Genomic DNA, 26,191 nt, shown 5'->3' on the forward strand with positions numbered 1-26,191 from the left:
AGATCTTTCCCCATTCCGCACACGTTTACGGCGCCTCCATCTGTGCGATGTATGTTTCTACAGGTGCTGCTGTACCATGTGCATCTACACAGTATTTGTACTTTTCCTAAATCTCACATTGCCTCCTTAATCCCTGAAGTATAGCCACGGTTCCAATATGAGGGCTCCTAAATGGGAGTCGGTGCTACAGGTAATGGAGCTGATTATAGCTATCTGGGCTATAGGCCAGCTGCCAGACTCTGCCCCGCCTGGGGGGGAGCACAGGCCGCCTGGTGTCTGATACCCTGGGATCCCTGTAATACAAGCCTTGCTTTGGCAGTCACTTACTATCCTCCCCACTTACAGCCACATACTGAGTCATGGTTAAGTTAGCGTAAGTACAGTATACAGGGCTGCATGACCTCGCCAGGTTCGTCACTATACAGAGTATCGCGGTGTAATCGTGCCATTGCTGTACAGAGGAGGATTTGTTTGTAATTCAGAAAAAGTCAGTTAGTTCCCAACGTGTGGGACACAACATGTACTTTTCCATTCTCCAAGTTTATTCCAGGGATTAGATTAGAAGTGACAGGTCGGTCATCAGTAATCAGATTACTTTCTAAAACTAAGTTAGCCTGTTTTTCCTGATTTTATCCCAAAATCACTGGTTGCATCATTGACATTGGCAGCATTTTCTTCACTATTGTACCTTGTTCCCTTACTCTCTTACCTTGTTCCCTTTCTTCCTTTCTCCCTTACATTGTTTCCTTACCCCCTTACCTTGCTCCCTCGCTCCCTTACCTTGTTCCCTTACTCATTACCTTGTTACCTTGCTCCCCTATCTTGTTCCCTTACTCCCATACCTTGCTCCCTATACTGTTTTGCGAGGGTTCACACATTATTACAAAACCGATCGTAGCCTATTTAACGGGCTCTTATCACTGTCTATTACAGTTATCTGGTCACTGCTGTCATCATTTTGACAAGGGCCCATTGTGATTGTGAAGTTTGACGCCGTAGACACACGATTGCGACCTTGACGCGAATTACACTTCATCAGGACATTTTAATATCCTTCACAAGGCATTCAAAAAAGAACAGTGCCGCCACTCATCAAAGCAGCCAGACTCCGCTGCCATTTTGAAATGTATTAATGTTCTTCCTCCCACACGTGCATGTGTGAGCTGACAGCGAAAAGATCAGTGAGCCAAAGCAAAATAATTTTACCTCACAGATATTGACACAGGTTTTAATTCAGTGTGACACGGCATCACTCTGCGAACATTTTGTGTGTAATGGAGTAAAGCTAAATTCCACAAGCCCAGTAAAAGGTGTGTAATTACTGAACATCAAAAGATGGTGTGTGGTGTGTGGTGGTGTTACACTATTGTGCTATTAGAATTATTGAATACTTTGCTTTGTACATTGTTGATTAAGTTGTCGCCATACCTGAGGAACAAGTGGGAGAGACTCAGGTTTGTAACAGACACTGGCGGCTCCCATTAAATCCCTTCTCACGGCTGATCTAGGTTATATTTATCTTTGTATGTAAATGAAGAGAGAATGGGGATCGGTTGTTGTGCTAAGTGTGTGAATCCGGCTATGTCACCAGCGTGCATGTGTGTGATTTTTCTGGAGCTGCAGCCTCCAGACCTCCGTTTTAACCCGCCACCTCGTAGCTGGTTTTGTATTGCAGTGGAGAAGGGGTTGTACCTTTACTGTGACCTCCACAGATTAAAACGCAGCACCGCGGCTGAGAAAAATGGCAACTACCTCGCTTCCTCGCACAAGGAATAGAATCAATCGGAACCGTAATGAGAGAGCAGACTGGAAACAATGCCATACTTGAATTTCACTGTATTCTATTCTCGACCCATAGTATTCCTCTCTTGTGCCATCCCTTTATTTCTCTGTCTTCCCACCTCCTTCGCTCATTAACCTTTAAAGACACACACACACACTCCCAGACAGATTTAAAATTCAGACACTCTCTGCTGCCCTCTCTTTAATACACACTCGGCCCCCATCAACTTCAGCACATTACCTGCTCTTAATCTCCCTCCCTCTGTCTGGGATCATCCTGATCCCCCTGTTTTCCCAACTGCTGTTGATCGGGGCTCCGGCTCGGCTGGGTATTCAACAAACAACTGTGATTCACTTGGTTTCTGCGGAGATTATTAACACACCTAGCATGCCACAGCGTCATGAATAAGCAATAGATATCTGGAGCCCTATTTTCTCCTCGTCTCTGTATTTCCTCCCTCTCTCTCTCTCTCTCTCTCTCTGTCTCTCTTCCCCTGCCGCGTTGTGAACTGAAAGCCAGGATTGTCTAGAAAATGAGCTGTCAGTGGAGGGCCTGCAATGAGATACATCAGGCTCATTGTGAGCCCTAGAAAATAATGAACCATTCCCATTTCTCTCTCTGATATGTTCAATACGCTATCCATGACAAGTGCAGAGAGATAAGCTGTCCCCTCTTGAGCTGATTAAATACACTGGGTTATATTCAGGAGGGCTTTGGCGGAATGAGGGTTCACAGGATGCCATTTTAGTATTATAACATAACGTTTTGAGTCACAGGCTAGAGATGAAGACCTTTTTGCATGTGTATATTTTCTGTGTCAATGCCTCCGTTTCGTGATGTGTGTATGCAGCTGAGAATGTGTCGTAGTGGCTTAATGGAAAATGAAAATAGTTCTGTCAACTTCAGTTAAGTCTTTCTTCTTCATCCTTTACTGCATCGTTGAATTAACCACAGAAGGAAGCCATTTCACGCGAGTTTGCTCGATTGAGGGCTGGAGACTACTAAGAGGTCACAGTCATTTATAGCATGTGCATGGAATTTGCATGTAACAAACAAATAAGAAGGCGAGTTTTCATTACTCGTCAACCGCTCGGCTTTCAGCATCCTGTAGCCGCCGTTCATACTCGCTCAGGGGCTGAAGAAATGACGCGATGAAGATGTCAGGTTGACAGACGCAGGCAAACTCCTGGGGACGGAAGAACCGAAAGGACGACAACACAGGAACCATTGCAGAGGAGATTGTGTTGTTGTTTCATGTGGCAACGCTAACCTTGCAGAAAAAAACACAACACACCCTGGAATTGTTTCGTTCGTTTCCAATGCAGAGGCGCTGCTTGTTGCCGCTGTTGAAAAAATGGCAACTCAGGTAAACAACAACCGGTGTCTAGCCTGTGACATCACTGATCTTTAGACAAACGTGTTTCGCTGTGTGAAAATAGGCAGGGCAGGATGTGTATTTTACAGCTCTACAATTTGGCTCTGGCTCTGGCACCAGCACCCTGTGGGAGAAAGGCTGAAGTGATAGAAGTGTCTCCTTTTAAAATCAATCTCGTAGGTCAGCGCTGTTTTAGTATTGTGTTGGCCCCATTTCAATACGACAGAACAGCACAAAGTCGTCACTGTGCCTCAAAGTCTGAGTCAGTGATGTAGGATCAAACGGAGCGCAGACACAGAAACAGCTTGGGATGACATTTTGGTTTTTGAATTTATACAGCAGATATATATTTCCTCCAATCTCTAAATCTCAGAGGCAACATCTGCATCTTTGTTGTTCGTTGCAGATTTGGCTACACCTGCTTGCTTCCTCTGCCGTGTTCCAGCGTTCACTCTGTCTCACTTAACGGTTGTATTACACTGACCTCTTGTCGCTGTCAGCCATTTTGCCTCTGTGCGTTCAACATTAGATTAGACGAATCCAAATCAAAATGGATGATCGGAATATAGAATTTGCATGATAATCGAATCATGAAACAACATAATGCAGCGGGTGACATCACTTGTCTCCTCCGGGGCGCATCCGGAGTTATTTTGCAGCGAGCGAAAGCGAAAACAAAAGCCACTCCAACCTGTCAGTAAGATTGTTTCCTCTCTTCCTCTTTTTATTCTCCTTCACTAAGACTGCTTACTAGACTCGCAGCTCATCTCTCCATCTCACACACAGTCTCTCTCTCTCTCTCGCTACGCCGCTTGTGTTGTCAGCACAGCCGTGTTCCTGTTGCCTTGCCGATTCTGACACCTGTCAGCATTTTCGTTAGTAGATCAGAGAACTGCAAAGTAGAAATGTTCCCGTGTTGAATTTAGGGCAAGTTTGCAGCAGGAACATGTGAAGTGCCTTTACTCTTTCTCTAATTCAACACCAGAAGGGAAGTGCTTGACTGGCACAAAGTTGGAAGATGCGGTTTGGTGATGTGTGCAACCCGTTGGATGGAAAGCAAAGAGCGGAGGAGGAATGGGGACGAGAGAGAGAGACAAGGAGAGAAAGAAAGAGAGAAAAAGCGAGAGAGGGCCGAGGGAGAGAAAAGATTGGGGGGGGGGCTCAAATCAATTAGGAACAGTGAAACCCTGTGGATCAGCTGATGGAAGGAGGGAATAAGGAGGAATCCATAGCCCACGGAGGGGCTTCCATTCCTGGGCTCAAGCTTCAGGCACACACCCATAGGGAACGAAACGGATAGATGAGAGATATTCCCTGGAGGTAGAGGACGTGGAAAAAGTCAGGAATGGAAAAAAGAAAAGCCTCTTCCTCGCGCCAGCTAATTGAGCAGTCTTGGAATCTGTTGGAGTCTAATAAGCTAAGAGGAAAACACTTATTTCTAATTAACACACACACTGACCCGGAAATAATTCCAAATCAGAGTCTGCAAACCTCCAAAACCCAAAAACGGCCGCGGGAAAAGGACCTCACGCTCTCGCTTTGCCTCCCGCAGAAACAACCGGAGTGATTTAACAATGCATGAATCTTAAGCCTTAAAAACTCTCGGCTCATCCATATCCGGGAGGAATTAAGTATGAGGAATAGCAATCAAAGGAAGCAGGGAATGGAAAAAAAATCTAGATTTAGCTCTCTTTGTCAGCAGCCCCCTCAGAGTCTGTTCCACTGCTTCTCCCTTGACACTAATGGTTCAGCCAAAGCCAGCATGTCACACATTTCAACCAAATCCTCCTAACTTCACGGATATGCCTGTAATGATAAAGGAGAATTCATTTCATATAACTCTCTTTTCTCAGTTTATAGTTAAAGCGATATCGTTCCCATTCATTGTATTGGGAGTTACGATGGCGCATTCCCTGTTAAAGCGGGTTATAGTGAGTTCTTTAATAGATTTTTAAAGCGATTAAATGTCACTTGTTGCTCAGATGCCTGAATAACCGAAACCACCGGGGGAGAATATTTTAGGTCATGTTTTTAAAAAAGAACGTACACGCCTCTTTGGATTCTTAGCGGAGTTGCAGAGAAAAGGAATTCACTCGGATCGCAGACTGAAATGTCACCATGAGCACTTCACCACAGGTTACCTTGTACATAACCTGTGAGGGTGAAACATAATGGTGCAGACGGACGGACAAGAGTCAAACCTTTCTGCTTGTTAACAGCGTAATTTCACCATGTAAATAAATTCCTGAGCAGAATCTGCGTCCTGATAATGGCAGCAAGGCTTTTGTGTGAAGGTAACAGCCGGGTCTCCTGGGTAAACAGCACCTTTCCCATCTGCACTTGCTCTGGGAATGGCAAACATTTGCACTGTAAAAGCCTGATTGTTCAGCTCCCCCGTCCTCCTCCTGCTTCCTCCCACTGTCCTTTTGTTCTCAGTGCTTATCAACGCGAGAAAACAGAACAATAAAAACACACACCAGGTTCCTGCTCCACGCTCAGCTCGTGTTGGCTGTCGTCCCTTTTGGCAATTGCGGTCTCTCGACTTGTTTTCTGCTTTAGCTGGCAGGAGAGGCGCCATGAAACAAGGGTTACTCCCAGAAGACATCTAAGCAGCAGGGCGTTCGGCGAACATGCCTATTTGTTTTCTGACAATCCCCTCTAGTCACACAGTAGAACCAGCAGCAGCTATTTTTCGTCAATTAAGACAGATGAGCTCAAAGCAAAAACCACATCTTCCCATCGACTCTAACCGCTGTGGTTGTCATGTCATATGAACCTCAGCTGTTCTGCTTCTAAGTCCTTAGTCAGTTAGTAAAGTGGAATATGAAGCAGTGAAATAAGAAATCTAATGTTCTCCTGGGTCACGGAAAAACAGCTCTCTGATGAAAAAGGAGACATTTGAGCTGTATGTCACTCTGCATGTGCTTGACCACGGGCCCATTGTGCCCTTTAACGGTGTAATTAGATTGTTGAAGAGTTTTCATTTGATGTGTCATTACATCTCTGCATGTTCAAGGATCTTTGGTCAATTCATTTAATAATTGCAAACGGCGCTCAGCAGGCCCTTGTGTGACAGCGACCACACACTGCCGTTCAAAAACAAAAAAGCCGAAAGATTCAAGCGAGGCCATTTTGTTCATTCCTTAAAGAAGAAAATGGCATATTAGAGGGGATGAATAATTCCGGGGGCGGCCGCAATAAAACCAGGCGGCATTAAGGAGCTCTGCGATTCAAAACAGATACTTTCTTATCGTCTATTCATTCATGGTCAAAAGAGCGGGCATCGATGTGAGATAGCCTCTTGTTGTGTTTACTGTCACTGCGTGCTGCATTACACATTCAGCCGGCACGCGTTCATTTTGCTGAGACAGATACAATCATTGGTGGCGATAATGAAAAAAGAACTGCCTCAGAGAGCTCTCCCCACTTGTAATATTCTTCATGTACATCACTTCTAATTGTCTCCAATAATGAGATCCCAGCACTGGAAGACCTGTCAGCTTGCTTATTTTCCCTTTTTTTTCCCTTCTTTTTCTGAAGCATAGGAATTTTGCGGTTTGAGAAGTGATTACAACTGGCAACCAATCGTCAGCAAATTCACTTATCATCGTTCATTACTGTCTGACACCGATGACCCGATGATCTGCTGTGAATCTGTCTGTACTCCCACCGCCAAGTCATCAGAAAGTTTGGGGCGGCAGACGTTTTACATACATGCGAAAACTGGAAACAACATAATCGCATTAAGCATCAGCAGCGATCGACATCCATCCACTCAGAGAAACAGGTAGAGATTATGTGATTATAAATTCGATGTACTCTAGCAAGTAATGTCCTCACCTGCAGCATTATCTCTCACGAGCCAGTTAATCACGTCATGTATATTTCATGTGCAACTGAATTGTATAAGTTCCACTCATGTGTCTTCATCTGCATTTTTGCCTTCTATGCAGCACAACACGAACCAGAGGAGGTGATTCCAATCATGCAACAACAAGTAAGTTGTATTGAGAAAAACACGTGATTGGTCGTCATAGAAACCCATTAATTCAGTGCCCCGCACTTCACAATCCACTGATGAAAAACAGAAAATGTCATTTCTTTATGCATAAAGTAGGTTTTCTGTTCATTATCTCTTGCTCATTTAACTGCCGTCCCTGCTCGAGTTCAAAAGCAAGAAAGTAGAGTGCAGACAAAGTTGAGGGGCTTACTGGGGCAGCGTTAGTAAAAAGAAACTAAAATTATGTTGATGTTAACTGAGCCAAGCAAAACTTTAAATCACAGACAGGCCTAAATGTGGCACAGGTTCATTAAATGGAGCTCAAGTTCAGAGGCGGCGTGTGTAATGCTGTCTGTCTCCTGCCATTTCAGACTGGTGCTTTTAAAGTCAAATGTCCAGTGTTTCATCTTCTTTCCGAGCAAAAAAAAAATTCCTAATATGACTCATCCTAAAAATGCCTGCAATTTCCACACGCGCGCTGACTCTTTTGCTCCATTGAGCCGGTGCACATGTGCATGCGGTGTTTCCTTTGAGCTCAGTAAATACCCTCAGGTGCATATGGTAACTCCGGCTCGGCTTCAGACAGCTTTATCCATCTCCCTCTGTCTCTCCCCTACTTACACAATCTCTCCTCTGTCTTACTTTGGAACACTGACTGGCAGTAGTTAAGAATGAACGCGACCCCCTTGCTCCGACTTCTGCCAGCCGAGTGGATGTCTTTTTAAGTGGCGAGTCAGAAATGAAACATCAACATTAATTTCCTGCTAAATGATCCCGGTGAATAATGGATGAGGGCACAAAGTGATATGTAGATTTCCATATTCTACCTTTGTGAGCCTAATTGCTGCCAGTCAAGCACGTCTGAAGTCGGCCACCATTCAAGAGCAGATGTGGTTACTATCAGTCAATAATGTTACCTAAGCCTGTATCAAAGGCGAGATTTTGCTGCCAGAGATCCCACACATTAGCTGCTTTAGCAGGACATCAAAGGCAGCGGATCTGTGATGTTATTCATACTTGCACATCTGAAGCCTGCAATGGACATAATGCACCTTTAAAGATGCTCCAGCACACAAACACTCACTAGTCTTATCTTGGCAAAATGGCAAATGCACACCAAAGGATGTCGTAGTCCTAACCACACACACACACACTAACACACATACATACACATACATACACACACACTATTGGGCACATTTCCTTACCTTGGTCGGGCAGCTGGCAAACGTTGGGGGGGACAGTCATGTTCAGCACGTCATTGACAGCAGTGTCGACATAGTGACCTCTCTGGACGTCATGTTCGCTGTCGGTCTGGTCGCTCTCCTCGTGGCCGCTGTCCTTCAGACTGTTCCCCTCCAGGTCCTTGAATGTTGATGTGCTACATGGGGGCCAGAAGGGGGGAGAGAAGAGGGAGAAAATGTTGATTAACTGTCACATCACCTCCTCTCACACTCGCTCTCCTCCTTCGCTTGCCGCGTGATGAGCTGTCTATCTCCCCTGTCTGCTCCTTTACGTGCCCTTCCTGTACGTTCGCTCCTATTTTTGCATTCTGTTTGCAAGCACTCCGAACAGACGATGAGTAATTCGCTTTGGGGTAAATCTTAGTTACGTAAATATTGAAATATTCACAGAATTACTTTTAACGTAAAGCATATCTCCCTCTTGTAGAGATTTGTGGAGAGCCCTTTTGGGTTGAGGACATTTTTGAAAGTTTTACCGACTGTATAGCAACAATGGGCCGCTCCAGACAGGGACATTTTAGATGGATGCACGGACTTCAAGGACATCGCAGAGAACAAACAGGAGGTACTCACTCACTACAATCACACAAATACTGCAGTAATCAGGAATTCTTGGAAGGAAGATGGATGTTGGGTTACGCTGGAAGCATACAAACGGAGCATCTGTCTTGTTCGGGGCTCACAGTCAATACAGAGGGTGGGTTGCGGGAGGGGGGCACAATCAACAGCTGCACAGTAACAGCGTGATTTCCCTTCATTTGATTTCCATCCCAGTGGAACAAATTCTGCTTTACAAACAACGCTAAATGGGGGGTGAATATATGAACGCGTGCCACCGCGGAATGGGGGGAAACGGCGTAGGAATGAGGTTCGCGCCGGGTGAAAAGACAATAATGGAGAGGAAAAGAAGTAAACGAGAGTAAACAAAACTGCGGGGAGGGAAAGGAAAGTAGAAGTAGAAGTGAAGGGCAGCGCAAGGTAGCTGCATCACACACACACAGTAACGCACACACACCCCCCCAGCCGGAGCCAAGCATTCTCCAGCCTGGGAGAGAGGACTGCAGCGGAGGTAGAGCCGGCTCTCTGATGTTATCACTGTAATTGCACCTGTCCCAGACCAGAGGCTCACTGGCTCCTGAGGGGATTTCTTTGTAGTGTGCTGCAGAGGCCCCACACTTGAATGCTCTTTGTTTACATTAATGCAGGGAATCTTTTTTTTTCTTTTTCTTAGTTAGGGTGGGGGTGCCATAATGGGTTTTCAAAAGACCAGGATGGCCTCAAACAAAAGAGAGGCAAGAATGTTCAGTGGCTGCAGGTAGAAACAGAGTATTCTATTGAAGTGAGTGTGGTTGCTAAAACCACTATGGCTGGAGGGAAACTTTATTACGCCACCCCCCCACCACCACCACCACAGACAATGTATTCCCAGTACCTCTTCTAACATCCAATAACCTTTACAAGTACTCTTCTTTTTCACTCAGGATACAAATATTGGCAAATTGTTTTAGATATAATGTGATCATAGTATCTAAACCCAGATTACTTTTAGCCACACACTCTATTTTGTTGGTGTTTCACGATTCAACAGCAGCAGCAAAGTGCTGCGTTGATGCAAACATTCTACTGATATATAATAAGTATGAATTCATCTCAATAAGTGGCTCCTAAATACATTATGCAGCAATGCTATTTATTCCCAAATTAGATCCTCTCGTCGCAACTGCGCCACCAGGAAATAAAATGCATGAACAACTGTAGCCGTGCCTTCAATAAATAAAACAATTATTGGTGACAGCGCTGGTAACAGTTTCTAATCAACACATACCTTTTAATGAGGTGGGCTCTGCTGTTCACATAACTGGAGTCAATGGAGTAATTCTCCGTCTGTAACAGAGAAATGAAGGGGATGGGGTCGACGGGTGGGATAGGGTAGGGCAGTCAGGAGGATGGGGAGGAAGGGGCGGGAGGGGGGGACACAGAGAGGTACTTTTAATAATGGAAGTAACCAAAATAATGTTACCAGTAATTGGCTTTCAGTAGAAATGTTATTTTACACAAAGGCGCCGGTGAGCAGCTTCAGCTTTCAAAGGGCTGAATCCTATTCTCTTTCAAAGCACACACACAGAGAGGCTGACTGGGAGTTGAGAGCGGAGGAGAGTGCTGCAGTGAGCACAGCCTCTCTTCTCCTCTTCACCCTCCCCGATCCCGATCCCTCGCTCCCACCCCGCACTGCCAGCCAGCCCACTGCCTTTAAAATGGAGTCATTAGGGAGGACAGACCGTCATGCAGACAGAGGGAGAAGAAAAGTTTCCCTTTTTTCCCTTCTGAACTCTTCACTTTTACCATGTTTGAGAAGACATTAATGTTGAAATATTAAATAAATAATTGCAAGAGAAGTAGATGAAATTAAGAGTGTACCAAGGGAATCTTAACTTTGCAATTGCAGATGAAGAAGCTTTCAGAATATTCATACGATGGATCTCTGACCCACATTAGAGAACACAGTTCAAAGGCATCCTACATTCCTTTTTTCAGCATTTATTTAGCAAGGAGAATTTTTAGGAGCGAGAGCTCATTGACAGCGGAATCAGTATACATTAGGCAGATCGCCCCCCTGTGCCTGCCAAACATTCACAAAGATGTCAGAGGGCCAAAGGGTATCAAAGCCTCTCAAAGGACTTTCCCAGTCTTGCGAAAAGCCAGGATACGACCCTTTCCACAAACTTTGATAAAATGCAGGTGTTTTCTGCAGAAAGAAAGCAGAGCCTTCACTTAAAATTCCACTGCGCTGATAGCAAATCTTGATAAAAACTGCGAGTCAATGGCTGACTTCCGAGGGAAGTCTACAGTTCCAATATCAAAGCCGTGATGAAAAAAGTCACCCCTATGATAAGAAAGGTTAATGCAGGCACTAGAGCACAGTGGCTGATTATCAAGAGAGCTCCACATTTGACACAGTCCTGCTGTTGAGATAGCAGCGGCCCTGTGCAGCTGTCATGCGTCCTGACCAAACAGATTTGGATTAGCACTCAATGTGCATCACCCTCTCTTTATTAGATGCTAATGGGACTGAACGACTTGAACTTTTTTGAAGTAGATTCGTAATGCTTAGGAACCGCAACTACGACAATGTGGAAGACAAGAAAGTGTCAAACACCAAACCCAGTCTTCGTGAATATATTTTGAAACAACAAAGCGCATACATAAATAAATTAAAGTGACGCTGGCAGGTCGTCGCAGCCAATATGCAATGTTTACCTGCAGTAAATAGCTTGTGTGACCCGCTTGCGGTCTTTGAAAAATGTAAGAGCTTGTTAATGGTACCAAACGCTTGTCTAGGTGCTTGGTATCAACGCCATTTCCGCTAAATCCAACATACACATGCTATGCAGGATTATCATCAGGCTCATGCTGATGTTCTCACCTTCTCTGCAACTCCAGAAACTTAATGCACGTCAGAAGGGATTTAAAATTAACATTTAACATTACAATATTCTTCAATGTGCCAGGTCTACATGGCTCCTTTGTATACATTCAACCAACAGCAAATACGACATTGTTTGTCATCTCACCTCCACTGCCCCTAATTATTTTCGCTGGAAAGTTATATAAGTGACAATGCAAAGGCCAGGAACATGACTCAATGATTTAATGTGTTTAAACTGAAGGTTAGTGTCATTCTCTTTCTCTTTTCACCATTTGGCCTTAGCTGAACCGATTATGAAGGACATAATTCATAAAAAGGCATTTAATTAACATCTCATGATTAGATCTTCATTTGTAGGACACCATATTTGTCCACTGGAATTACCTCAGACACCTTTGTTCCTGTTGAGCTTGACACCATTAATATTAAAGTTAGTGGAGCTGGAAACATTCTGCAACACTTCAAGGGTTGAATTAGTAAAGAACCCTAATAATTAGACGAATTACTGCTTTATAAATTATAAGTTGCATGTTTGAACAGAGATTAATATCATTTTCTAAATGGAATTAGAGATCGACAATATTCCCCCCACTTGCGCCGGCTAAGTGTTTTACCTGTGCTCTACTTTGGTCCCTGTGAACGCAAATTAAACCGCCTCATCTTCTACAGTGACTGAGCATCCAGCGACAGGCTAATGAAAATGCAAGGCATGAGTAACAAGGGAAAACTTCATTTAAAAAACAAGATAGAAAATTTCTTGTGAATGTCACTCTGACTGCAGGCTGTAATTGGTTTGGATGGCAGCAAAAGCTTGGAGAGGAAGGCAGTGTGCCTCATGTGCTCATGCTGCTCCAGTCCTGAATGAAAACTGTATTTTCCACAATGCAAACTTCTCCCTGGAGTTTCACACAGAGCCCTTTAGAAGCCACAACTACAATGGACACTTCAAAATAGTTCTTTTGTCGTGAAGCAAAGAAATCGGAGGCAATAATCTCATTCCCTGTGTTTATCAAACTGTCAGTGGAAACAAGCGCACAACAAACAGAAAAGAGTGTAACCTCAGGCACGAGTCACTCAGGCGTGCCCACTTCTGGGGGAAAGAATTGGATGCATTCTAGCCATGGCTTCCTGTGTAGAAATGTAACATCTGCCCCCGCATCTCTGACTGACCTCAAATCAGAGGACATGTCAATACATCTTGCTGGGAGGTCAAGTTTCAGCCAAGAGGATGAGGACTGCTTAACTACAGCGGGGATGCCACAAATGGCTACTTAATCGGGTTGGACAATGTGCTGTTGTGATTTGAGTGGCCCCAGTTTGGCGGCCAGAGCCACTCTATCCCTGTAATTATTGTTCCGTTTCATCTGGAGGACTGGGGCAGGAATGTACTCCCCTGTGTCGCCTTGGTGACCGATAGGCTGGAGGACCTGGGTGAGACTTGAGCTGCGAGAGACTTGTGGTCTGAATGCAGCCAAGTAGCTTTTCCCTTGTTTGTCCCCGGCCTCTTTTCTCTCCAGCAAACCTGCAACACGGGGGGACAGTGGGCTCGCTCCTCTGCTGCTGAGAGGAAAAGCAATCTCCTCGCCTAGTTGCAACCGTAAGATTTGATTTGCCTTCTTGCCAGCGTGACAATTGGGTGTGTAGTCTAGATGCAAGTGTATTCATTGTGTGGGGGCACGGGGAGCACCCGCGAAAAGGAGGGGTGGTGGGGGTGGGGGGGGGGGGGGGGGGGGGGGGGGGGGGGGACACACCAGTTGTTACACCAGTAAGCGCCCGACATGTTCAGCAGATGTCACACAGATAGGAGTGAAGAGGAGAGGGGAAACATGTCACACAGCTGCCCTCATATACAGCACGACTGATAAAGATGAGTCAGCAAACTACACAATTTAACCCGCGGCGGAATTATATGGACAGACCCAAGCAGCACACACTAACAGCGTTTTATTTTTGAAATAAAGGACGGCAGCCGCTTCCCCCCTGATAGTCATCATGCATCTGCCTGGCTCATCAGAATTTAATATATACCCACTCACACAGACACACACACATCCACACATAGTGTTTTTATTCTGCATCCTCTGTCCTGAGCAAGAAAATAGAGAGATATGCATTTACAGGCATGTTAGCAACTAAATATTCATTATCGGGCTGCTTGCATAAAATGGGAATGTTTTCCAGATTGTTTTAAGCACAGTGAACATAAGAGCTCAAATTTAGATCGCTTACTTAAGCGCTTGATGTATTTAAGCAAGACGAGCTGAGCTGAACGAAACTCTGTTCAAAGTTAAGCATTTCAAAGAAGAACATTTGATTACAGAAATTTCAAGATTCCGGCCTCGGTAGTTGTCAATATAAAATGCAGTTATTTCCGGTGAGCTGCTCAGTCAAACATGGAGAACAACAGGCTAAACGGGAACAATTACAACCGTCAGGCTGAATTTTGCCGCCTCATTTTGCAATTGCAGTTTGTGCCTCGTTCTTTATTTGCCGCTGCTGAAGCTCCGCTTGTGGACTCCCCTCAGGACCAGGAAGGAAGCGTTACACATAGCGCCACTTGTTATTGATATTCCATTCCCAAGGAAATGGATGAAAAGAAAGGGATCGGGGGGGGCCAAGCTGGCTCCAATAACCAAATATGAAAAAAAGCGTCATTATCTAAAGGCTCATACGGTAACGGGAAGAAAACAAGGGGGGGGGGGGAGAGGACGAGTGCAATCCCCCCGCTCGCAGAAGGACAGCCAGTATTTATGATTTGAATTGCCTGTTTACTGTATATCAACCAGGTAATTTGGCAGGGAAGATGCAGACAAGTGTGTGATTATGTGTGTCCCCGGTGAGGTGGAAGGCGATGTTCTCATGCAATACATTGTGAACTATAAGAACTGTTCCACTTCCAGCCTCTTGCACCCTCATAGCCTTGCACAATGTACACACACACACACTCTCTCTCGCTCTCTTTCTGCTTCTCCACAAAAGCACTGCTCCAACAATCCTTGATTTGCATAGCCCACCCCGCCAGACCCCCCCACCCCCGCACTACCATCGTCTCTACTTCGACACCCAGCACAGCAGCCACTCAGACTCAGCCTGTGTGGCACCCATGACGAAGACACAGACCACCAATGCACCTGCTCGCAGTGGGCTTGTTGTTTTGTTTGGCATTTGAGAGGGAGGAAACGCTCCTAAAGCCCGTTAAGCTGCCATATCCCCGCCACCACCCTCTGCCCTCTATCATGACTGCCATCATCGCCACCATTTTCTTATAGAATTTCCCATAGATCCTCTGCCATCTGCTAGATTATAGACGCGCCTCTTCCTTTAGTGAGGGCTGGGCCCCTGAGGGAGGATCAGGAGTAAAAAGGGTGAAAGAGTGCCTGAGGCGCAGCCACGGTTGTGGATGAGATTACATTTTCTATTTCTGCCTCCTAAAGGGGGCCCTGCCATGATGAATACAGAGACTTGTTACCATTTAATATCAACTGGCTCCCCTGCAAACTCAAATTATACACAATCACTTGTGACAGAGGGGTACACATGTGACAAATAACCTGCCACGTTCTCTGCATCATTTCACTTCATCACCCATCAATTCAGCCCAAACCCAGTCGCCTATTTGTGAATCAATCATGTTATGAGAGCGAGTAAATCTACTGAGAGAATGGATGTTGAACAGACTTCCCTGCTCTGTAGTAAATTGAACAGTTTGCACACTTTCTGACCGCATGTGCCGCAGGGTTTTGGGAAGGAAAGAAAAATTGGATTATGAGGTCACTTGTGACCTTGACCAGAGGTGTGAAGAGTTGGTGTTTGTTTGAGCAAAAGGGAAGAAAACCTGCTTGTCAGAAACACAATGAAACTGATACGTAAAACACAATAGCACTTCCTCCTTACATTTCCTTCTCATTTTTCTCGTCTTCCTGTGTGAAATCGAACAAATATTTGTTCCTTCTGACCACAACAAATCACCCCCTGCTCTCATAAAGAGAAGAAAAAGGCAGAGTCACTCAGGAAACTGCAGATCACGGCGCGATCCAGTGTTTGGTTTTTTTTCTGAGACGGAGACAATAGCCCAGACTAGTCTCCATGACACTCAGGCCTACAGGCTCCACAGAAGTCCAGTTAGTAGGGATGTGATTAATTATACATACATTGATAGCAACAACATTCATTATGCATGGACTTCTCAACGTCAAAACTGCTTCCCCCCCTCCCTTTTAGCATGATGAAAAGATTTTAAATAATAGGGCCCCTCTGCAGATGTCTGCATTCCAGCAGTCGGCTGACGCTGAGGAGGCTTAAGTCAAAGCTGTTGTCTCACCACTGCGCAGACCCAACATGTGCCTGATTGCCGCCGTCCCTGTGGTTATCTGGGCTGTTGTTGTTGTTGTTGTTTTTTAAGTCTTAAAGAGAGCAGATTTCATTGAACGAGTGAACACCTGTATGCATTAGTGTCTGGATGTATTTCTGTGTGAGTGGCTTTGCATGCAGAGAGAGAGAGAGAGAGAGAGAGAGAGAGAGAGAGAGATAGAGAGAGAGAGAGAGAGAGAGAGAGAGAGAGAGTGAGTTGCCTATCCAAATACGGAACTGGAATAGAAATAACTTCCACTTCAGGCAACTCTTGAGGGACTTTTCCAACATTTGGATGCCAGACTGAAAACTTTTCTCATTCGTCTCAACCTCAAATCCCTTAATGTGTGTATGGCACCACATTAGACAGGTGCAGTAGGTGCTGATTTAGTTGAGGTTTTTTTTTAACAGATCCGATCCGGAACTCTGCATCAAATGCTATGGGTAACATCTAATCCGGGTAGATTTTGTGGGATTCCGGTCCGTCTGGGAATAGGCATTACAAAAACAACTCCTAAGCAGCCATTTTAGTTTTTAAAAACATTAGGAGATAGTGTTTTCCTTCTCTGTGCCCTATATCTCTTAACCAGTGTTGTTGAAGGGGAAGGGGAAGGGGGGAATAATTTAGCTCAAAATTCCCAGAGGTTTATCCTGACATCCCTGAGCTGGGCCTTAAAATAAACATTGAGAAACACAGCAAAACATGTAAACACATTCCCCTTAAATGATTACACGGGCGCAGTGAATGAATAAACAGCATAACGGAGCCACTTCTGAATTCAACAAACTCTGAATGAATTTTTAATTAACAGAATGATTGCCCATTGGAAAGACAGGAATTAGAAATTGGAAAAAGCCTGATCAACTTGAACGCCACACAATGGTGGAGAACAGATCTGTCTCTTCACAGCTAAAGGTGGCTGCCGGTTACTGCTGCAGTCTCGCTCTCTCTCTCTCTCTCTCTCTCTCTCTCTCTCTCTCTCTCTCTCTCTCTCTCGCTCTCTCTCACTGTGTGTGTGTGTGAGTGTTTCTGAAGCTTGCTCGCTCACTGTGACAAGGAATCTTTCCAGACATTTTTGTTGGATGGAGATTTGCAGCAGCTCATTACAGACCGGGAGGCTCTGTGAGCGGATGCAGTCACTCGGAGATGGATTGAGTGGGTCTGTTTATTGACATGCCTTAATCTGACACTGGGTAAAGGGAATGAGTCACCGACTCCAGACACACTACCACATCACAGCCACTCCAGCAAATAGGGAGGCAGCACCCTGGATACAAGTGGAACTTCATCAGCGCTCATTAATCCAACTACCCCGGGCCACTCGCTCAAACAAAACCTGTTTACACTGTGTGTTTGGCTGGATGGAGAGGTGATGGAGCTTTTCAAAGGGCATGTGTGCAGGTGCTTAAACACACAAACACACATGCATATAAACAACAGCTCATCACAATCCAACTGCCCTCCTAACCCACAATCCCCCTAAATGTAATATCGCTACACTCGCTGCCAAAGCTCTGCTGATGCACTTTCGTCTCACAAACGCACGTTTTCGCTCAAATCAAGGGTGGATGATCGGGCTCGCCGCCAAAGGATCACAGAAAAAAGGAGCTTGTTATTAAACAAATAAGGGATGCTAGATTTTCATCCACCGTCACAACTTGGCGACTCCTGTCAGTGATCCAGCTCTGAAAGCCTCGTTAGCTTTTTGATCCTGTTTGCGGGCGCGTCAGTACAAAGCACATCTGGTGCTAATATTTGGGATGGTATTTGTAGGCAGCTGTCAGCGAGCGGATTGACAGCAGAGTATTAACTGCTTGCACATCACCCCCGTATCTGTGAATCCAGCTTGTTAGGAGAACTGTGACAGGCTGCCATCAGGGTGCAAGCAGACCAAAACAACATCCAACACTTTGTGGCTGAATTCTTCTTCTTACAGCGTGAATCCTTTTCATTTTATATTGACCAAAACACACAGTATGCGAGACGTGTATCTGCCTGAGACGAAACCGAAATAAATCCTTTCTTGACACGCAACTGAAACGAAACAAACGCTCTGTAGTCGCAGTGAACCAACGTATGGCGGAAGCACACATGTTGCACGAGCAGCCACACGTACGCTGGCCGATGGGGCGGAAAAAAGCGCGAGCAGAGGGCCTGCTGTCGTTTTTCCAGTCGGGGAACTGGGAGCCCAGCAGCTTGAAAGCAGAGTCACTGGAGAGACGGAGGGGCCAGATGCAGCGGGCTTGACCCACTCGTATGCTGAGGGGAGTCCAGCAGCTGAAACACACAGGGATTTGGCCCAAGTGACATAATTTAATTTGTATTAACGTTGTCTTTGGGCGGGGAAACACAGCAAGAGAGAGAGGGTGAGAGAGGGAGAGAGAAAGAGAGAGAGTGGGGGTGGGGGGGCGGAAGGGATATTCCGGGTCATGGAAAACAGCAACAGACGGTGGATCTCTGCCTCTTACTAACCCGGCAGTGGATCCACAGCGGGGGCACAGTATTTCCAGACTTCAGGCACACATGCACACACATGAACACTTTCGGTATGCGCACACATTCATTCCTGCTTAGTTTCCTCTACATTATAAATTCTAATCCGTCTGACAACACAATCGTCTGTGCTGATCAAACCTATGCTGTGTGTGTGTGTGTGTGTGTGTGTGTGTGTGTGTGTGTGTGTGTGAGAGAGAGATGCTGTTATCTCCCAATAACATATCTTAGGGGGAGGATGTTTATCTAGTTTGTTGCTGATGGGAGGGATTCTCTTTGTCTCAGCGTAGTGGTACATAATATTATTTGTCTCTGGGTTTTTTTCATCACTGATTTCTCCGAGGCTGATACAGTTTGATATCCTATAATGGAGGAATCCTTTTAGTTACCCCCCCCCCCCTTTCCAAAGCATCTAATGTGCTTTTACTTGTAATCTGGGAATTTAATAAATGAGAAAGAGAGAAGAATCAGCGCGCAATCGAATAATTCAACTCCCTTTTGCATTTCTATGGAACATGACTTGCGCTGATAAGGCGAGCAGCAAAACAACTGCAGTAAGTGAGTGAACGCTCCTCACACATTGGCACGATTTACAATAGCTCCCTGGAAATATATAGCGGGGGATCTGCCATCAAGTATGCTGTAGCCAAAGCCTGCAGTCATATAAAAGCCTTCCGCTTTGCCTTGTGTAGGTGACACAGTCTGAGGGGAAGCTAATGTACCATGCAGTGGGAAAAGTAGTTTTATTACAAACACATCCAAACCGCTGAAAACTGGAGGGGAGAGAAAGAGAAAAAAAAAAGTGTTGGAGCTGCAAACGCGCTGCTTTGTCTCTCTTAAGACAGAAAGCACCAACCGCTGCTGGAGTCTGTTCAAGACTATCAAGCACTGACTCGCAACCGTTCCCCCCGTCCCGCCCCACTCTCTCTCTCCTCCCTTCCTCAACCCGTATCAAAGATGTTACTGTGTAAAATGTCAAAGAAAAAAAAAAAAGGGGGAGGCGAGAGAAGTAATCTCCCTCTCCTTTTTGATCGCAAGTGGAATAATTGGAGCCCTCTTAGGCTCATTACACGAGTTGCCCGCCAGCCAAAAGACGGCTCCAACTGCCCCTCTCCATTCATGTCGGCGCTTTGAAAAATATTGCTTCCTCTGGTAACGACTCTTTATGAGATGCGACGACTAGAGGTCCTGGTACCTACATTAACGGGTAATCCCACAATGCCTTTGAAATGACGTCTTTCAACTTCCGCTGTCACACGTCAGTTTGGAGAAATGGGAAAGAAACAGTAACAATCTGGCTGCGTAATCATGCCATTATGCGAAAGCAATTTTTTGGGGGGGGTTGGGGGAGTACAATTCCTCTCTATTACATAAGGTATCGCATACATGAGCGAGTTAATTTGAATATCTGAGTAATAGCCGAGTCCTCATTGTTATTACAACTATGCTTGTAATTATTGTGACTCTAATTACTATTACAGTATTACCCAAATTAACCTCATTCCGGGTTTAGATCACCCATACTGACGCTAGCCAAGACATGGCCATGAAGAATGGCACCAATGTCCCTTCAGATAAATTCAGTATAATTAGCTGTGTGCCTTACAGGGCCTGTGTGATGGTAATAATTAGAGCTACTGTAGCAAAGGTCATGCAAAACAATTTACAGAGGATGCTGGCTGCATGGGTAATGGGAAGAGAAGAGGGGAGACGAAGAGGAGGAGAGAGCTGCTTCTCTCTCTCCTTCTTGCAGAGAGATGGAGGAGATCGGGGCGTTCGGTTGTTACTTCACCTCTGCTCTCGGTTCAAACCGGCGCTCTGCAGATTATGGAAACTGAAAACCCATTTTAATGGCAAGTAGACTGCCAGCTAACGTAGTTTAAATGGATCCATGATTAGATTTGAGGAAAGTGCTACAGGGTCTATCTGTGAACGGGTATCAGCTCAAAATCGATTCGCTGCCTTTGAGGTGTAATGGCTGCCCCATCACCATGTTGTTATATCTGTTCATTAGCCAGAGTTTAATGCTGTTTATGCTTACCCCTTGTTATCATTATTAAAAGAGGGGGGGTGGGGGGGGGGGGTGGAGAGAGAGAGAGAGAAATTGAGATCTGCTCTACCCAAAGGCACAGGTTAATGAGCTGAGTCAAAAACGTTGACATAGAAGTAAACAAGCACCTCACACCGAGTCACTATTTCTGAGCTCCTCCCGTGTGACTTGGCTCACCCTGTAACTCCCAGAACGCCTCTCTGCAGAGAGCACAAGGTTCGCAGCGGCGCATCCACAAGGAATTCTCTCCTCTCCCTCAACTCACCACCATCGCACCCGCAATGAGATAAGTAACAGGCTGGCACTTAAATATAGCATCTCGCGCACAACACTTATGCTTACGTGCGCTAGATTGGTGTTGTTGCAACACTGACACCCACCCCCCACCCAACCCAACAACACCTCATTAACACTGAGTGATACACAGCCCTAAACTGGTAGGATAAACCACTTCTCACCGAGGCTTGAAGGACTTGACTTGTGACTGTGCGTTCAATGCTTAAAGAAACATGCTTGTGTTGCATCATTTCGGAGATTTGTGAATCCGGCCTTTGAAGCCTCTTGTTTCCAATCGTTTCATTACAGGGTGAAAATCATATGCATAAATTTTCATGCATGAAAAAAAAGGATGCAAATGTGGAGCTGAGCGCTGGGAAAGGCTAAACTAGAAAGTCTTCGGTTGAATTTGTGCAAATGTGCAACCTTCTTTCGTTTTATTTGATGATATCTTTGATGTACATCGAGTTCGTCGCTATATTTCTCCCTTAATAAGGTCGGTGTCCTATTGTGTAAACGGGTAATAAATGCATTTATGTGAACCTGTAGAGGCAGAGAGCACTGCACCTCGTAAAGCACTGCTAGACGTCTGACTTTGCGACTTTATTCAGTTCGATTCAACTTAGCGAAGGATTTTGCTGAGGGCAGTGACGGAGGCGAACACTGAGATCCATATGCGTTTGTGACTCACGGGCTTTAAAAACCATAAATTGTGATTATCATTGATCTCCCTTGTCAGATGCCTAATCTCCACAATTCAAATACGCAAATCACTGGCCACATTGGGTGCCTGCAGACACAAACCCCACCCCCCTGCATATCTGAAGTCCCAAAGAAGCGTTGAGGGAAGCACTGATAAGCAGGCCCTTATCCTTTTAAAGACACTCCCGTAATCCAGCAGTGTTGAGAGGAGGGAGGGCCCTCAGATTTAAGGGATTTAGTCTGGATTATAGCTAGGCCTCCAAATTAAACCAAAAGTCCGCTTTCAGCAGTTGCTTGTGCAAACTGGCACCCGGCTCGTCACCAGCGCTACTAGAACAAGGCACACGACTGAAGATCTATAATTAGAAGATGCTCTCATTCGGCCACCACGCAAACAACACACAGAAAAGCAGCATCCAAGCTCTCCCCACTGCCACCTAGACTGAATATTCTGCTCTACTGTCCTTTTTTCTGTCCACTGCTGATCTCCTGTGACGCTCACAATGCCTCCCGGTGCTGTATTAAGTATACATGACTCTCTTTGCCAGCCATTTTAGCTACAGACAAGCGTCTCAGCCAGGGCAAGACTCTCTGATGCTGCTTCCCAAAAGCGAAACAAGGCCAAATCTGCAGCTTAGAGGCTTGAATAATCATTGCTGAGATAGCCAACATATGAAAAGTCCAAAGACTGCTTCCACACCAGGCCCCCCCTGCCTCACCTTGGTATTCTGTCTGGTGTCCAAACACAAAACTGGGGCAGCAACATGGTCACATTTATTATGGACTTGTAACTTGCACTTGCTTCATAATGCAAGTTGAGAGAAGGCATCATGTGTCAATCAATAGGAATATTTGATACACAAATAGATTTATTGATTATGGAGGGGAACTCCAAAGTGTGTTAACACGTGTATGTCCTTAAAGGTAAAAATGAAGCCGTATATGTAAATGGAATCAGCTGGATTTCCGCGTTCTCGTAGTATATATGAGGTTTTGCATTATCATAGTGTGAGTCTAGTCTGCATGTCGAGGAATCAGATTGTGCAACCGCCTGATGGAAGTTATAAAGTGCAGGTAAGCAAACCGACGGTGTGTATGCTTGTATGTATACATACTGAGTGTGTGTGCTGTAAATGCTCAGCCTTTTCAACCCTCTTTGATGCAACAATCTCTCAGCTCGTCGGCGAGATAAGAGCACTCAAGCACGGCTCCTTCGTGACCTTCCCGCTGTTTCCCCCCCAGAGGAGCTTTCAACTTCTGTTATTAAAGCACAATATGCAATCTGCCTTTTAACAAGAACAGACATGTTGCTCTCTCGCAAGCTCCCTGTAAGAGTGATTTGGGAACAGCTGTCAAATAGAGAACACGTTCAGGAGAGTAATCCTGAGCTAAGGAGGTTACTGGAGAAAACACTGCACTTAGAGGAGGTTGACACAGGCCGAGTGCTTTTCATTCATTAACTTGGCCGCCTGTGCCATGGTATGTCAAGCGCTGGACGTGATGGGAAAGTCAAAATGTATGTCCCATTGTGCGTCGCTGGCAGACGCAGACGCAGACGGAACCCCGTGCTTTGTTTTGTGACGCTATGAGACAGCGCAGACATGGGCGAAGTCCTTATCAATCCCCCGGGAAGGCAATCATAACTATGATCATTACGACTGTTTTCATCCTCCCTGCTCAGCCCCCAGAGTAGATACCTAATCTATTCTCTGGCACACATTCTTGTCTTTCCAACGTGACCTGGTATCACTCAAGCAAAATAATGTTTTCCCACCTCTCTGGAAACTAGATACGGGTGTAAATAATGTGCATGGGCCCTTTTTTTGAAAAGCCTTAATCCCGGGGAAAACAAACCCTGCATGAAACAGGGCCACCTCAATTGCTTTCATGGAAAAACCAGATAATCAAAATGCAAAACAGGCTTTGAAGGAAAAATATGAGCCGACTTCTAACAACAAATCCTTCACACCTAACATCAGCAATTTCTGCTCCTGCACTTTTATTTGTGTGTTGTGTGCATTTGTGGGTTTTTTTTAATGTGGCCACTCTGCATGCCCCCCTGCACCATCAATGAGCTATTCTGATGCGTGTGAGGCTGAATTGCAACGACTGCCTCGGAGCTTTACAGATGTCATGAATGAGAAAAAGAGCCACACACTGAACACATTAGGGGTCCCACCACCTCCTTAGACAGGGGGACAATGGGGAAGGGGGGATGTGGAGGAGATAAAGAAGGATAATAACCCGGGGTGAAGGAATGGTTGACACAGAGAATAGAAAGACGGAGGGCCCCAAACTCTGGCCATACAGGGCAGAGGGACTGCACAGACTCTCAGAGGCCTATAGCCGGTCATAGCCCATTAGGCTGGCTGGGTGAAAACGCTACAGCTCATTACATGCTCTGCCTCTGTTGTATGGATGAACAATGCACAATTACGCTACCCTGCTGCTCCTTGAGCCACACTGCTGCATGCATCTGAGGCGGCCAATATTGCCGCTGTAGTGGCTCGTCTGCCAAAAAGCCTCCGCACTCATCAGACATCCTATATGTATGTTCCTATAATGCAAATCCAGGTTTGGATTTAAGAACAAAAGCGGCGTATGAATTTGCAGGGAATTAAAGCCGGGATACAGGAAAAGCACTGAGCAAAATAAAAGGAAGGTATAATGCGGCGCTTGTGTGTGATACAATGACGTCGGCTCCCCTTTGTTGTGCGCGGCCTTCTTCTTGTTCTCTGGAAAAAAAGTTACCATGACAAAGGTGTTGATTCATTTCCTTCCATCTGAATTAGCATTAAATAGCAGGTGCGGCGCCGACGACATATGAATCCCAAATATCACAAGAAGTGAGACAACAACAACAACGAGGAGGCAGATGACCCTGAAAGTGCACGAGAGCCGTGACATCGATGCAATGCAGTGAATAACTAAAGTGAAGCTTCATCTGCCCAACAGCAAATTGGTACGCTTCTAGTCTTTCTTCCTCTCCGTTCCACAATTACGCATGCAGAAGTTGACATTTAATCTGATGGGGAGGAGAGAGGGGTGGAGGGGGGAGGGGCGAGGGTGGGGGGGTCTGGAATGTTAACTAACATCCTCCTACTCCCTCTTTGTTTTAGGCAACAACAACAACAACCCCCCCCCCAAACAAACAGGACACTTGGAAAAGGTCAGTCTTCCCTGGTGTCAGAGTTTGGTGCTTGGAAAAGTTTCTGCTCACAATGAGTATTGTTACATGTCAACGCATTCCCTTCCCCCATTTCCCTGTCATTCAAACGGGACCACTTAAGGCCATGGGAACCTTCACAAGTCTCCCGGTACAAACCAGTTGAAACAAGACGTAGATCTAAAAGACAAAACTAAAAAAGAAACACTACAAGCCTGTTATCCATGAATTTTAATTAATACCTATTCTCTCTCCACATGTGGATGAGATTAGTTTTTTGTTCACTCAAATATTAATGTTCATTACTACAATGTTGTAATTACTTTTTTTCCCCACTCCATTTATTTGGCGGACAACATTCTGGGTTTTTTTTTTTTAATTCCACGCAGAGCAGAAAAGAAAAATTACAAAATAATTTCCCTAAAGTCTGATTGTGGGTCCCTCTTCATTCTTATCTGCTGAAAGAGACAAATACAGTGAGGGAGCGTTGATGTTCACACCAATACGCAACATGCAAAGTCGTATTCTTTTAATATTCTTAAGCCAGAGGAAAGGATTCAGGCCCATTTTGTTGACATACACCCGGTAAATAGTTTTGTTGTTTGTACTGAATGTCAAAGAGGTTGTACTGCTGGACCTGACTAGTTCTGTGGTTTGAGTTTTAAGCATGTAGACTGACCTTTCAGATGCAATATTGACACAACAACAGACATTTACATTCCCTAGCAGTAAAATCTTCTCCTTAAAGTCAAAATCTTTAACTTTGAAGGAGTTTATAGATCCGATCAAAGGGGTAAGATCTGTACTGCAGATGGGCACAAGCTTCCTCAGGTGGATAACTGGCATTTTCAAACACAGATGTTGAGCTTGTTTTTGTGCGGCGTGAAACAAAAAGGTCACGCTGACGATTACGGGAACACAACAATCGAGGCAGCTCTGTAAAAAACGCACAACAGTTGCAATTACAGACTTGGTGGATGCGTTAATCAATGACTTCTGACACCAGAGTGATCAGGATCTGTGCCTTACATGTCACTCGCTCTAATTCCTTCATTCTAATTCTGTTTTCGCTCCAGGGTTAAATTTCCGCAAGTTAACTTCCACTCATTTGGGACTTGAGGAAGAATCTGTGAAGTTCCATGAGAGAGGAGAATAAAATGTGGCATATTTGTGTCACGGAGTTTAATTTTAGAAATAAATAAAACAACACTGCAGGAAACTCATTTAAATGGGTAATTACATCCATGCAGCATTGCTTGAAGGGCTTAACAAGGTGCGTAATGATGTCCCCTTCCCCTGCGATAAACATCATCGACTGTGTCCA

At 45.2% G+C, this 26,191-nt stretch overlaps 1 protein-coding gene across 2 annotated transcripts in view; it reads right to left on the bottom strand.

Moving 5' to 3' along the window:
* The window catches only part of pcdh19 (protocadherin 19), a 51,411-nt gene that overhangs the window by 13,381 nt on the left and 11,839 nt on the right, over positions 1–26,191 (bottom strand). For both annotated transcript variants that reach the window (XM_076148850.1, XM_076148849.1), the window contains 2 exons: positions 10,228–10,286; positions 8,367–8,539 (listed from right to left, as the gene is read on the bottom strand). In XM_076148850.1, the coding sequence (XP_076004965.1) occupies positions 8,367–8,539; positions 10,228–10,286 (232 nt within the window). The remainder of the gene's footprint in view (positions 1–8,366; positions 8,540–10,227; positions 10,287–26,191) is intronic.

The sequence above is a fragment of the Genypterus blacodes genome, unplaced genomic scaffold, assembly GCF_046128005.1.
Source record: "Genypterus blacodes isolate CSIRO-AG114 ecotype Tasmania unplaced genomic scaffold, CSIRO-AGI_Gbla_v1 ptg000044l_1, whole genome shotgun sequence".
NCBI classification, from domain to species: Eukaryota; Metazoa; Chordata; class Actinopteri; order Ophidiiformes; family Ophidiidae; genus Genypterus; species Genypterus blacodes.